Source organism: Stenella coeruleoalba (genome assembly GCF_951394435.1).
Source record: "Stenella coeruleoalba genome assembly, chromosome: 14".
NCBI lineage: Eukaryota > Metazoa > Chordata > Mammalia > Artiodactyla > Delphinidae > Stenella > Stenella coeruleoalba.
Window position 1 is genome coordinate 83,246,559 of NC_137160.1, and position 13,595 is coordinate 83,260,153.

The window sequence follows — 13,595 nt, forward strand, 5'->3', positions numbered from 1 at the left end:
TTAATGCTGTATATTCAGTTTTCATAAACTGTCCGAGCCCGTGGTGGCTGCCACCTTGCGGCGCTGTCACTCCTGAACTGGATATTTAATTCTTAATTAGAATGAACGAAAGGATCCACTACGGCTAAAAATGTCCACCACACAGATAATTAGAGCAAATTTTGTTAAATAGAAGCACAACTGATAACCAACTTAATCAGTACTTCAAAAACTGGTGATCCTCATGCAGGATAGTAAAAGGTATGCTATGAGCAAATAAGTTTGGAAATCACTAAGTTAAGAAGGGAATATAGTATTCAGCATGTCCCAAAACTATTAACATTTTCCTAAAGCAGGAACTTAAATACTGGCCTCGTATATGACAGCTACAAAACAGAATCAACTTTCTGACTCCCTTGGACTCTATGTAATCATTAAAGCTCTCGTCCCAGCAGTCTTTTTATTTAACCTCAGAATTCCTGTGTGTTATATTTTGTGTCATTAAAAATTATAAAACTTGTTGCAAAGGATACCACTCCATCGAAGTCATCACCGCACCAATGTAGGAGTTGTTTTAACCTCGTTTTGTATTTACCACCAGACTGACTTTCACCAATGAGGGAAGAATAGGTAGCAAAAATCACACCCTTCTTCACACTCCCATTATGTTTGGAAGAAATTTTTCCGTATTTAAACTAAAAAAGAAAAGAGAAGAACTTAATAAATACACTTTTGTCTCTAAAATATTTATCCCACCCAGATTTCTACAGCAGGAAACTGGTGGTACCATGATGGGCTTCAGGAAAGTCAAAGGACCTCTTAAAATCATACACAAAATTTCTCATACACATGTGTACACATACATACACACACACATGAACCCTCTCGTGTGTGTTTGTGTGTGTGTGTGTATAACTTTAACGTACAAGGATCCAGTTTTCATCAAAGTCTCAAAAAAGTCTATCATCAATAAAAGATTACAGGGCTTCCCTGGTGGCACAGTGGTTGAGAGTCTGCCTGCCGATGCAGGGGACACGGGTTCATGCCCCAGTCCAGGAAGATCCCACATGCCGCGGAGCGGCTGGGCCCATGAGCCATGGCCGCTGAGCCTGCGCGTCCGGAGCCTGCGCTCCGCAACGGGAGAGGCCACAACAGTGAGAGGCCCGTGTACCGCAAAAAAAAAAAAAAAAAAAAAAAAAAAGATTACAAATCAAACTCCCCAAGAAAAGGTCACAATATTCATTCTACAAATATTTATTGTGCATTTACTACATGCAAAGCACTGTAATTAAGATCTGAGGGCTATATAAGAATTATGATTAATAGTTACTGTGGTCTTCCTCAATTATGCTGATTTAGAAATCAAAAATATTTCTAGATGCCCCTTACATGTTTCAGTTTTGAACTGCTAGTAGTCATTCAAGACACAGTACTTAACCCAACAAACCACTCAGTAACCCTCATCCAAAAAAAGCCACTGATGGGCAGGGCAACAACACCGAAGCAACTTAGGACTCAACACTGAAGCAACTTAGGACTCGCATGGAAAGTAGATTTACATTTACTTATTTTCAAAGGGCTAGCAAGGAAGCACCTGCAGGAACTAGGTCTGTCTATTCTACCCATGTGACTCCAGGAATTGCTGCATAGTAGGAGGTCAATAAAGATTTGCTAAATGAACATTGGACTGTGCTTTCTAGATAATGAAACACATTTTCTTCCATTTGACAGAACTGTTTTAACATGAACACAGGTACGGGTATACAAGTCCACTGAATGTACAAATATCTAAAACAGTGTCCAAATCACAATTCTCTCTATATGATGCGATGGGCACACTACCTGTCCATATAGCTTTATCACACTGCACCCTTATACTCATAAGTATATGAGTTTCACTCATATACAGTAACTTCAGAAACAGACAAAAACAAACAAATGAAAAACCCTGAAGAGTAAGAGAATAAACTCCATAAAAACAGACAATGCTTATTTTGTTTGCCGCTACATAACCCTACCTAGCATATTATTTAACACTTAGTAATCCGAAAACCAACAATAGTGGCTAGCACTCACTATGCTTTCTGTGAAATAACTCATTTAATCCTCTTAACAACCCTACGAAGTAGAAACTATTATTATTCCCATCTCACAGATAAGTCAATATTTATTGAATGACCAACTGAATAGAAAAGTTTCATACCTTATTTAATGAATGGACCAAAATGTTTTTTGCTCCAATATCCCTCAGATCTCTTTCGGCATCATACTTTAAATCATTTGAAACACTGAACCTGCCACAAAAAAAAGGGAAAAGAAAAACACACAAATTCAATACAAATCCCATCATTCTAGCAATATTCAGGAATAAACAAACCCAGGCCTTGACACTTCAAAAAAATATACCTACTCACGAAGACCCATCCCCATATGCTGGATTATTCACAAACAAAAGCTTCCACAGCCAGTCTTTAGCACTTACCACAAAGCCCTTTTTCTACTCAACAAATAATTTTCATAGATGATTCCTGCTATTGTCCTTCCTTTTCCTACACCAGCACCATCACCTATTAAGAATCCAGCACGATCTCCATTTGGTAGGAATGTTTCATGTTGCTGAAAAAGAAAACGCTGGTAATTATCTATTCCTTTAGATATTTTGGCAATCAGTCTTTCATACCTTGTTTTAGTCATATATTAACATTCTCTGTTTTTATAGAAATGGCATGTAGTTGGCTTAGTGTGCATACTTTTACGTAACTATACAGGCATACCTCATTTTATTGTGCTTCACTGTTACTGCACTTCAGGGGCTACTGCATTTTTTACATATTGAAGGTTTGTGGCAACCCTGCATCAAGCAATTTTATTGGTGCCATTTTTCCAACAGCAGTTGCTCTTCCGTGTCTCTGAGTCACTTTTTGGTAATTCTCATACTATTTCAAACTTTTTCATTATTATTATATTTGTTATTGTGATCAGTGATCTTCGATGTTACTATTTTAATTGTTTTGGGCTGCCATGAACCCCGCCCATATAAGATGGTGAACTTAATTAATAAATGTTGTGTGTATTGTGACTGCTCCACTGACTGGCCATTTCCCCCATCTCTCTCTCTCCTTCAGCCTCCCCAGTCCCTGAGACACAACAGTATTGAAATTAGACCAATTAATAACTCTACAATGGCTTCTTTAAGCATTCAAGTGAAAGGAAGAGCTGCATGTCTCTCACTTTAAATCAACAGCTAGAAATGATTACAACATAAGGAAGACATGTTGAAAGCCTAGACAGGCTGAATACCAGGCCTCGTGCTCCAGATAGCCAAATTGTGAATGAAAAAAAAAGTTCTTAAAGGAAATTGAAAGTGCTACTTCAGTGAACAAACAATAAGAAAGCGAAACAGCCTTATTGCTGACATGAAGAAACTTTTAGTGGTCTCGAAAGAAGATCAAACAAGCCATAATATTCCCTTAAGCCAAAGCCTAATCCAGAGCAAGGCCCTAACTCTTTAATTCTACGAAGGCTGAGAGAGGTGAGGAAGCTGCAGAAGAATTCTGAAGCTCACAGAGGTTGGTTCATGAGGTTTAAGGAGTCATCTCCGTAACATAATTGCAAGGTGAAACAGCAAGTGCTGATGCAGAAGCTTCACCAAGTTATCCAGAAGATCTAGCTAAGATAATCGATAAATGTGGCTACATTAAACAACAGATTTTCAATGTAGATGAAACAGCCTTCTTTTGGAAGAAGATGCTATCTAGGACTTTCATAACTAGAGAAGAAGTCAATGTCTGGCTTCAAAGCTTCAGAGGACAGGCTGACTTATGAGGGGCTAATGCAGCTGGTGGCCTGAAGTTGAAGCCAATGCTCATTTCCCATTCCAAAAACCCTAGGGCCTTTAAGAATTATGCTCAGTCTACACTGCCTGTGCTCTACAAATGGAACAAGGCAGCACATCTGTTTACAACATGATTTACTGAATATCTGAAACCCACTGTTGACACCTACTGCTCAGAATGAAAGATTCCTTTCAAAGTAATACTGCTCATTGACAATGCACCCAAGAGCTCTAATGGACATGTACAATGAGATCAATGTCACTTTCATGCCTGCTTTGTAAAGCAGCCTTTCTGCAGCCCATGGAGCTAAGAGTAATTTCGGCTTTCAAATCTTACTCTTTAAGAAACACATTTTGTAAGGCTGTAACTGCCATAAGATAGTTGATTTCTCTGATGCATCTGGACAAAATCAACTGAAAACCTTCCAGAAAAGGCATCACCCTTCTAGATGCCACTAAGAACATTCATGATTCATGGGAAGAGGTCAAAATATCAACATTAACAGGAGTTAACCCTCATGGATGACTTGGAGCGGTTCAAGACTTCAGTGGAGGAAGCAGATTCTTGAGATGGAATCTCCTCCTAATGAAGATGCTGTGAAGATGGTTGAAATGACAACAAAGGATTTAGATTACATAAACTTAGTTGATAAAGCAGTGGCAGAGTTTGAGAGGACTGACTCCAATTCTGAAAGAAGTTCTGTGGGTGAAATGCCATCAAACAGCACTGCATGCTACAGTGAAATCATTAGTGCAAGGAAGAATGAATCAATGCAGCAAACTTCACTGTTGTCTTATTTTAAGAAACTGCCACAGCCCCTCCAGCCTTCAGTAACCACCACTCTGATCATTTAGCAGCCATCAACACCAAGGCGAGACCTCCCCCCATCTTGCTGAAGCCTCAGATGATGGTTAGCATTTTTTAGCATTAAAGTATTTTTAAATTAAGGTATGTACATTGTTTTTCTGGACATAATGCTATTGCACACTTAACAGACTACATAATAGTGTAAACACTAAGTTTTGCATGCACTGGGAAACCAAAAACTTCATGCAACTCATTTTATTGTGACATTTGCTTTACTGTGGTAGTCTGGAACCAAACCTGCCCTATCTCCGAGGTCTGTGTATTTTTTTCTTGCTACCCTCGTATGTAGCAGGTAATTAAAGTTAAAAAATTGGTGCGTATTCTTCCATAATTTTTCAAGGACTGTACAACCAAATACAAACTTTTTTATAAAACATAAATATGGGGGATGGTTGCCTATTTATTTTACAAAAATGGAGTATTTCAGAAATCCTTTCAAGACAATTGACATAATATAAAAGCTGGTAAAACACCCATATGGTAATACCAAAGGTTATTCAATCACTCCCCAAGGGTGTGAGCTTTCAAATCTTTTCTAGCTTTCAGCCACTGGGGGGAAAAAAAACTGCAACAAATAGCCTTATATATATATGTTCTTATCTAATAGTTCTATGAAACAGACTCGCATGGAATTGTTAGGTAAAAGGATATAGGTATTTTTAATTTTAATACATGTTCCCAGTGAATTCCAAAACGGTTATGACAATTTATCATTTGCACTAGAAACACACTCCCCATATCCACACTACCCCTTTAATTTTCTAACACATAAAACTTCTATAAAAATCACATTCACAAGATTTTCATGCAAGGGAAACTTAACTTTGAATTAAAACAACTATACATTGTGAACTAAAATTAAAGATAAAAACTGTATGTAGCTATAAATTACACAGCTTACCTGGGCTGCATATGTAATTGCCTCAAGCTGTAATGCTGATAACCAGCCATTATCAATGGTTTCTTCAGAAATAGACGTTTTGTACCAAACATCAGGAGGAGTAACACTGGATAAAGAACTAGTTTCAACTACAGCATCTGGGTGACGCAGGCCAATTTTTACTAAATAAAAATTTAAAAATATTTCATTTTAATTATTCTAAGTAATAACACTTCCCAGTCTTATCATAAGATATTGCAATATTTCTCCTGACAGAGAAAATATAAGAAGTAACTATACACCCTGGGATCCTATATAAAGTCACTGATTGATGGTAAAGTACTGTTTAAATTTGACTAAAATTACCTATTTATCAACTACCTATGGTTTAAATAGAGACTTGCTGATTAAAAAGATCTAGAAAAATACCACCACAGTTCATACCAACAGGTTCTCCAGTAGTAACAGAACATAATCCTAGATTAACGACATCATTTTAAATAACCAGGAAAGTATGGGACCTTGGAATCCATACACAGTTGGTAAACAGAGATTTTTAGTTTAAGTGGTCTTATTGGTGACTTTTTATAGAAAGCCAGAGTATAGGAGAGAAAAATTCTAGCCATAGATTTTTTTCCATCTTATTACCCCCATAAAATGAAAAAGTGAAAAATTTTACACAAAAACTAAAAATTATTCATTTTCAACTTAATACAGTGGCCACTAAAAAAATGAATCATGGTCATTACGGGAAAAAAGGAAGCAATAGTGTTAATTTAAACCACTGAATTCGAATAGCAGATTTTATTTTTAAGATTCCCATGTTTTTATAATTTGCTTTAGATAAGCTGTATAAAGCTAAGATACGTGTTTACATTTCTGTAATTTACTATGATTTTATAATCACTGCTGATATGAGCAGAATTAACTTGAAAGGAAAAAGCCTTTTCACTCCTGGTTTTAAAAGACTTCATTCCAAAGCAAAGCTCTAAATTTCTGTAGGAAAATTTAAAAACTCACAGAATTTTCATGTAGCTATTTTAAAACATATTCTAGTTTAAAACATACTACAGGGTTTCCCTGGTGGCGCAGTGGTTGAGAGTCCACCTGCGGATGCAGGGGACACGGGTTCGTGCCCCGGTCCGGGAAGATCCCACATGCCGCGGAGCGGCTGTGCCCGTGAGCCATGGCTGCGGAGCCTGTGCGTCCGGAGCCTGTGCTCCGCAACGGGAGAGGTCACAACAGTGAGAGGCCCGCGTACCGCAAAAAAAAAAAAAAAAACCACACTACAAAGCTCACACTTATCAAATTCTGAGGTACCCAACATGGATAGATCTTAATACATAATAATGTGTGTGGCAGTTTTTTAAGTTCAAAAGGAACCCAGAAGTCTTTCATTATTTTGACAAATCCCAAAGACATACGTTTTATTGGCATATACTCTGCATAGGTTTCCGCATGACCCATTTCTTCTTCATCTTCTTCCTCTGGTTCATCTTCCTCTTTCACAACAGGGACCTTCTGTAACAGAGAGAGCAAAATCAACTAAGTCCAGAAACTGGAGGCCCAGCCAACACACAGAAAAACTCTTCTGTAGGAATACCCACTATCTTCAATCTTGGAAACAGGACATACCACTTCTATATTCCCTAATATCCGGGTCAGAGTCTATGGTTTCCCTGCTCCTCCAAAGATAAGCACAGATAATCCATGACCTGCTCTCATCGCAAACACACAAATGGGTCACCACAGGGCTCCACCACCTTCTCAAACTACCTTCCCCTTCAGTATTACCTGCCAGCCTCCCTGATGCCCAGAAGTCTAACCTCCAGTCCTCAATCTTCATTGCAGTTCCAGGAATAGAAAGAACAAGGGGTCTGGAGAGAAAAGGTGGATGAGCCCCAGCAGCACATCCTACAATCTCATGGGCAGGAACTCTCTTTAAGTCTCACATCCCACCCTCTTCTCAGTTACCTTCATCTGTTTCTTTCCCTTAGATCCTAAAACCAAAACCGTAGAAAACTCTGGAGTTTAAAGGTTCTTCTAAAAGACAGCGAATTTACTTCAGACATCTGTGTCTCCACAGACACAACAACAATCATACAGAATCCTATATCACCTACTCTCCAAACCTCAGCACATCTGAGAATAAAATGAGGAGTTATTAGTAACTTACACCAGGAAAACAGCAGTAAACCCAGACTGCCCCAGGCAAAGTGAGTGAATGGTCAATATAGTCCTGTTACCTTGTGTTTCTCTACAGAATCTTAAAGAGGTAGAGGCAGGGAGGAATAGGGGACTAAGAAGCGCCTGAAAAAGCTGCTTTTCACTATCAGTAAACCATAATGGGAAGCTCTTTATTAATGTGGGCTTGATCAAGGAAGAATGTAGGGAAGAAGCTGTGGGACCCAGTATACCAAGGAAGGGAGGAGAAGGACAAAGAGAAAACCTAGTCAGGACCTACAGGTAATGCCAAGGACACATGGCATTAAAATGTAACATCAGGGCTTCCCTAGTGACGCAGTGGTTAAGAATCCGCCAGCCAATGCAGGGGGCACGGGTTCGGGCCCTGGTCCGAGAAGATCCCACATGCCGCGGAGCAACTAAGCCCGTGCGCCACAACTACTGAGCCTGCGCTCTAGAGTCCGCGAGCCACAACTACTGAGCCCACGTGCCACAACTACTGAAGCCTGTGCGCCTAGAGCCCGTGCTCTGCAACAGGAGAAGCCACCGCAGTGAGAAGCCTGCGCACCGCAACAAAGAGTAGCCCCCACTCGCTGCAACTAGAGAAAGCCCGCGTGCAGCAACGAAGACCCAACGCAGCCAAAAATAAAATAAATAAAACAAGTTTATCTTAAAAACAAATAAATAAATAAAATGTAAGGTCAGGCTCCTCTTTTATTTTATATTTTACTTATTTATTTTTATTTAGTCTAGAGCAGCATATGATGGCACATAGATGCTCAATAAATGTGGGAAAGAAAAGGGAGATGTGAGATAAACATGCAGCCATCAACCCATGGAGTCCTTAGAAAAAAAATCCAAAGAAACCCTGAATGTTCTCAGAAAGTATGCCAAAATAAAACCCAGTTTCAGAAATAAGAGATGAAATGGGGCTGGCCAAAGAAACAGACCCAGACCCCACTTCTGCTGTTATCTGTGTAGCCTTGGGCAAATTACTTACATTCTGAGTCCTGCCCATCCCCCTTTGCACCTTTTCCTCATCTGTAAAATAGGAATGCGCACTGTGCTAAATGACCAGCCGCCTTTCTCCCTCTACCTTGTCTTTCCCTACCTTTAAAAAATATATACCGCAGGTATATAATTGGAGGATTAGGTGGTAACACAATACGGTCACAAAATCCAAGGACCAGACAAGTAATATGTCTAAGCCAGCTGGATGTAAAATGGCAACTGACACCAAGCTTAGGGTCAAGGAGATAAATGAAGGGGAGGGAGACTGTGGTACACGGGGAATGTGTGACCAACATACAAAGTAGATGTTCACTACTCAACTCTAAGCATGTTAACACGAAGTGAGGAATGTGGGCCCAGGATTATCAGGTACTCCTATTTTTCAAGAGAACCTGGAAATCAGCATTTTATGTGTTTGCAACACATTCAGAATTTTCAAAATAATGTGGACGCCAAACAAAACACCTGTCAATTGGTTTTTATCCACAGGCTACCAGTTTGCAATCTGTTAGATGTCTCTTAACTGCTAGGACAATATAGAACTTTTGGCGTGTTATGGGCAACATGGGCTGGACTGGGAACTTGAGCACTAAATAATCTTAAAGAAAAAATGCATTCTTATTTTCCAAAAATCAACTTCCAAGTAAGCTGCTGGCACTCAACTGTTAAGTAAACTGATACTGCCAACACTTGTTCTCCTGGTCCCCATTCAAAACCTCAGGCACAGGTTGCTTTGCTGTCTCTCCAATTCTGTATTTCATTCCCAGTCTTACCAATCCTCTGGTATCATTATGTGCAGTCCCCTCTTACTTTCTTTTTACCTTTCCCCTCATCCTTTCCAATCACCTTTGCAATCTCTGACGTTTAGTTCCTTATCACTTCCCTTCTGGACTACTTAACCAACCTCCTAACCTGTCTCTTCTTCCCAACACATCCTGAGTCACTAACAGGTCCCTCTACTTCCAGGGGCCTCACTGGTGCTGCTCCAAGTCCCAAGTCCATCAAATTCAATTCAGGACCCTCCAGAGAGCCCCCAATCAACCGTTCCAATTTCTTCCTGCAAGCCAAGTATCCTAAGCATATAGCTACCACCTCCTCTGTGCCTATTAATGCTGTAGCTCCCTTCCTAAAAGGCCCTCTCAAAGTCTCTCCAGACTCAACACCCAAACTCCATGACATTGCCTCCATAGAATGAAGTCCTGGGTTTCCCTGGTGGCGCAGTGGTTAAGAATCCGCCTGCCAATGCAGGGGACACGGGTTCGATCCCTAGCCTGGGAAGATCCCACATGCCGCGGAGCAACTGAGCCCGTGTGCCACAACAACTGAGCGCTCTAGAGACTGTGCTCTGCAACAAGAGAAGCCACGACAATGAGAAGCTTGCTCACCACAATGAAGAGTAACCCCCGCTCGCTGCACTAGAGAAAACCCATGCGCAGCAACAAAAACCCAACACAGCCAAAAATAAAAACAAATAAATAAATTTATTTAAAAAAAAAAAAAGTGAAGTCCTCCTAGGCCATCTGAGTCTCATCTTCCTACAAACTCATAAGCCCTATTGCGAGCATCACTATTTACCTCTTGCTGTACCTTATATTACTACTTAAACCATGTGGCATTAATTATATGTTTATTAAAATGGGGAGCCAGAAACCCACCACACAGAGGCAGGGTTATACACTGCGTAATTATTAAATACACGCACAGAGTCAATTTACCTGAAGCATATAGCATTTCCAAAATGTAAAAATAATGTTAACATATAATTACTCACAACTAAACCATTATATGATCTGACATCCCATAACCAGCTATATAATAAGGCTCAATCCTAAAATGGACATAATTATCAAATACTTTTGGTTAACTCCACATTGTCCTTTTTACTTATCAGATGAAATTCACAATAGAAAAGCGTCAGCACTTTGTATAATACTCTATCTATCAAATATGTATCTTATAATCCCCTTGTTTAGCATATATTAATTTATTCCAGTGAGGTTTAATGCTTGTTCATTAGTTTATGTAGCTGAGAAGCTCCCCTTCACCCCAAAAAAAGTTTTCTGAGGGCTACACTTAGCCAAGTGTACTTTCATACCACACAAAAATACAGATATAGCTTTTGAAACTCACCATGGTCGGGGAAAAACTCCTCATTTTCATGTCATTTATCCATATTCTTGCTACTTCTTTATTAGAAGACTCTTTCTTTACTGTGCCATTGCTTACATCAGCTGAGGGGGAGAAATAATGTACATTTTATAACAAAATATCTATTTTCCTACAGTTTTTAAAAAATTCAGTAAAGTTTACCCACTTCACAAACCAAAGAATACCAATCTGCTTATCTCTAACTTAAATTAAGCATAAGGATAAAAATACTCATGCTATATGTCATTACGGAGGTAAGAATTAACATTAGAAAACAACTTAAAAGGAAACATGTGCACAGGAAATTTGAAAACTATTTATCAAAAAGACACCTTAACCAGAACGCTATTTGGCAGTTTATTTCAAAACAATTACCCACAGCCAGCATTACTCTGAGACACTTCACTTGGTGCAAAACCTGGTATTAGCACCAAGACAGAATCAATCGCACCTGATCTGGAAGTACTTACTAACCTTCAAGGCAAAATAATTATTTCTGGAAGGGAAAAAAAAAAGTTTGGGAACTCTACTGTCTTCCCTCAGAATAAAGATCCAAAGAATGAACCTGTTCTTCTATACCAGTGGTTTGCAAACTCTTTTAAGATATAGCACAAGAACCTCTCCATCAAAGTATCAATCAAAGTAGAACTACGGGGCTTCCCTGGTGGCTCAGTGGTTAAGAATCCGCCTGCCAATGCAGGGGACACGGGTTCGAGCCCTGGTCCGGGAAGATCCCACATGCCGCGGAGCAACTAAGCCCGTGCGCCACAACTACTGAGCCTGCGCTCTAGAGCCCGCGAGCCACAACTACTGAAGCCCACGCACCTAGAACCCATGCTCTGCAATAAGAGAAGCCACAGCAGTGAGAAGGCCGCGCACTGCAACGAAGAGCAGCCCCCACTCGCTGCAACTAGAGAAAGCCTGCGCGCAGCAATGAAGACCCAACAGAACCAAAAATTAATTAATTAATTTTTTTTTTTAAAAGAACTACTTGGTTGAGAAGTTCTGAGCCCCTGTTACTAGCCTCCATCCTCCAAGTATACCTGAAGCACTCCCAGTACCTGGTATTCTTGCAATTACAGTGTGAAAATTACACCAGGAGAACAGATTATGATCTTATGTATTCTACCAAAAGATAGGGAGTATTTGGGTGGCCTGTCACTTGGGACTACAAAATGGCTGGGATTAAAGTGTTAGCAAAATAAGGAAGCTGGTACAGAGATAATAAATTTACTTAGGAGCACAGATCTGTTTAATATAACTGTGGGAGAGCCACTGAACAGTTCATAGAAAGAGTTACAGGACTGGAGTTCAACTGAGAGATCAGAATCCAAAGAGACACCTAAAGGGCTAAGGGCTCCAAAAGGGGCAGAGAACATGCAGGGAATTCCCTGGCGGTCCAGTGGTTAGGACTCCATGCTTTCACCGCCGCTGAGGGCCTGGGTTCAATCTCTGGTTGGGGAACTAAGATCCCACAAGCCATGCGGGGCGGCCAAAAAAAGAGAGAGAGAGAGAGAACATGCAAAACCTCGCTCTTTGCAGTTTGACACTTTTAACATTCTTCCCTTTCAGTAAAAAGATGACCCTCTCCTACAACACAAAAGTTGGTTTATCTTCGGCATTCACTTACTATGTTTCTTTTTCAGCCCTGGTCTAGTCTGACAATTTCTCAGCCTTCTACACAAGGATGGCCTTGACTTGTCTTTTAAGAAGTATTATACTGGATGTGGGAGATGTTACTGTACTAGATACTACTCGGTCAGCTCCAAAGCTCTTTTGTTTTGCTCTCTAAACTTTCCTCAGGATGGCACAGCAGCAGTCTTTCTCCTCATTAAATCCAAAGACTTTAATGAAAAGCAGCTTCTACTAACTGCTGATCACCCCTAAGTCTCCCAGAAGCCATTCCAGATGCTGCCCTGCACCTCAGCTAGGTCAGGGCCGTGGTCCTGCTCTCCATGGCACAGAATGGAAATCAATCCTGAGACAGTTAAAATAATTTCTCAATGGGCATCTAGCTGCCAGGCTCCAGTCAGTTCAGGACAATAACCTTAAGAGTAAAACTACAGCCAAAAGGCACAAAGGTGTGGACTCAAAGATTAGATTATCTGATATTTTTAATTGCATTTGTCACTGAAGACAAAGTTAGTTCTGTATCACCTACAAACACTCCTTGCTCATTCCTTTAGAATGCCCCAGCCCTCTACTTTGTTATTATTTTTTTAATATTTATTTATTTATTTGGCTGAGCCAGGTCTTAGTTGCGGCATGCGGGATCTTCATTGCCGGGTGCGGGATCTTTAGTTGTGGCACGCGGGATCTAGTTCCCTGACAAGGGATTGAACCCAGGCCCCCTGCATTGGGAGTGCAGACTCTTAACCACTGGACCACCAGGGAAGTCCCTGGCCCTCTACTCTATAAACACAAGCACATTAGAACTTCCCAGCAATCAATTCTGCTACAAAATTATATATCGGGTATTAAAACTTATCTCTCTCAATTGGAAAAATAAAGCAGCTGTTTGGAAGGAGGAACTCTCTATTCAATATCCAGCACCCCATTCCAAGAGCCCAGTGGGATGCTATGTATTAGGTATTAGTATAAATCACCAGGCAGGGAGTCAAATACTATTTAGCTCAATGGAAAAAGGAAGGAAAGAATATCCCTCTTAAGAGTTCACATTTTGGGAATTC

The 13,595-nt window shown here is 40.2% G+C and overlaps 1 protein-coding gene across 1 annotated transcript in view; it reads right to left on the reverse strand.

Annotated features, from left to right (window-relative positions):
• The window catches only part of SBNO1 (strawberry notch homolog 1), a 54,979-nt gene that overhangs the window by 28,550 nt on the left and 12,834 nt on the right, over positions 1–13,595 (reverse strand). Inside the window, exons 5-10 of the mRNA XM_079943060.1 lie at positions 10,888–10,988; positions 6,987–7,083; positions 5,584–5,744; positions 2,462–2,595; positions 2,183–2,273; positions 456–674 (exon numbers count right to left, since the gene is read on the reverse strand). Coding sequence (XP_079799186.1) covers positions 456–674; positions 2,183–2,273; positions 2,462–2,595; positions 5,584–5,744; positions 6,987–7,083; positions 10,888–10,988 — 803 coding nt within the window. The remainder of the gene's footprint in view (positions 1–455; positions 675–2,182; positions 2,274–2,461; positions 2,596–5,583; positions 5,745–6,986; positions 7,084–10,887; positions 10,989–13,595) is intronic.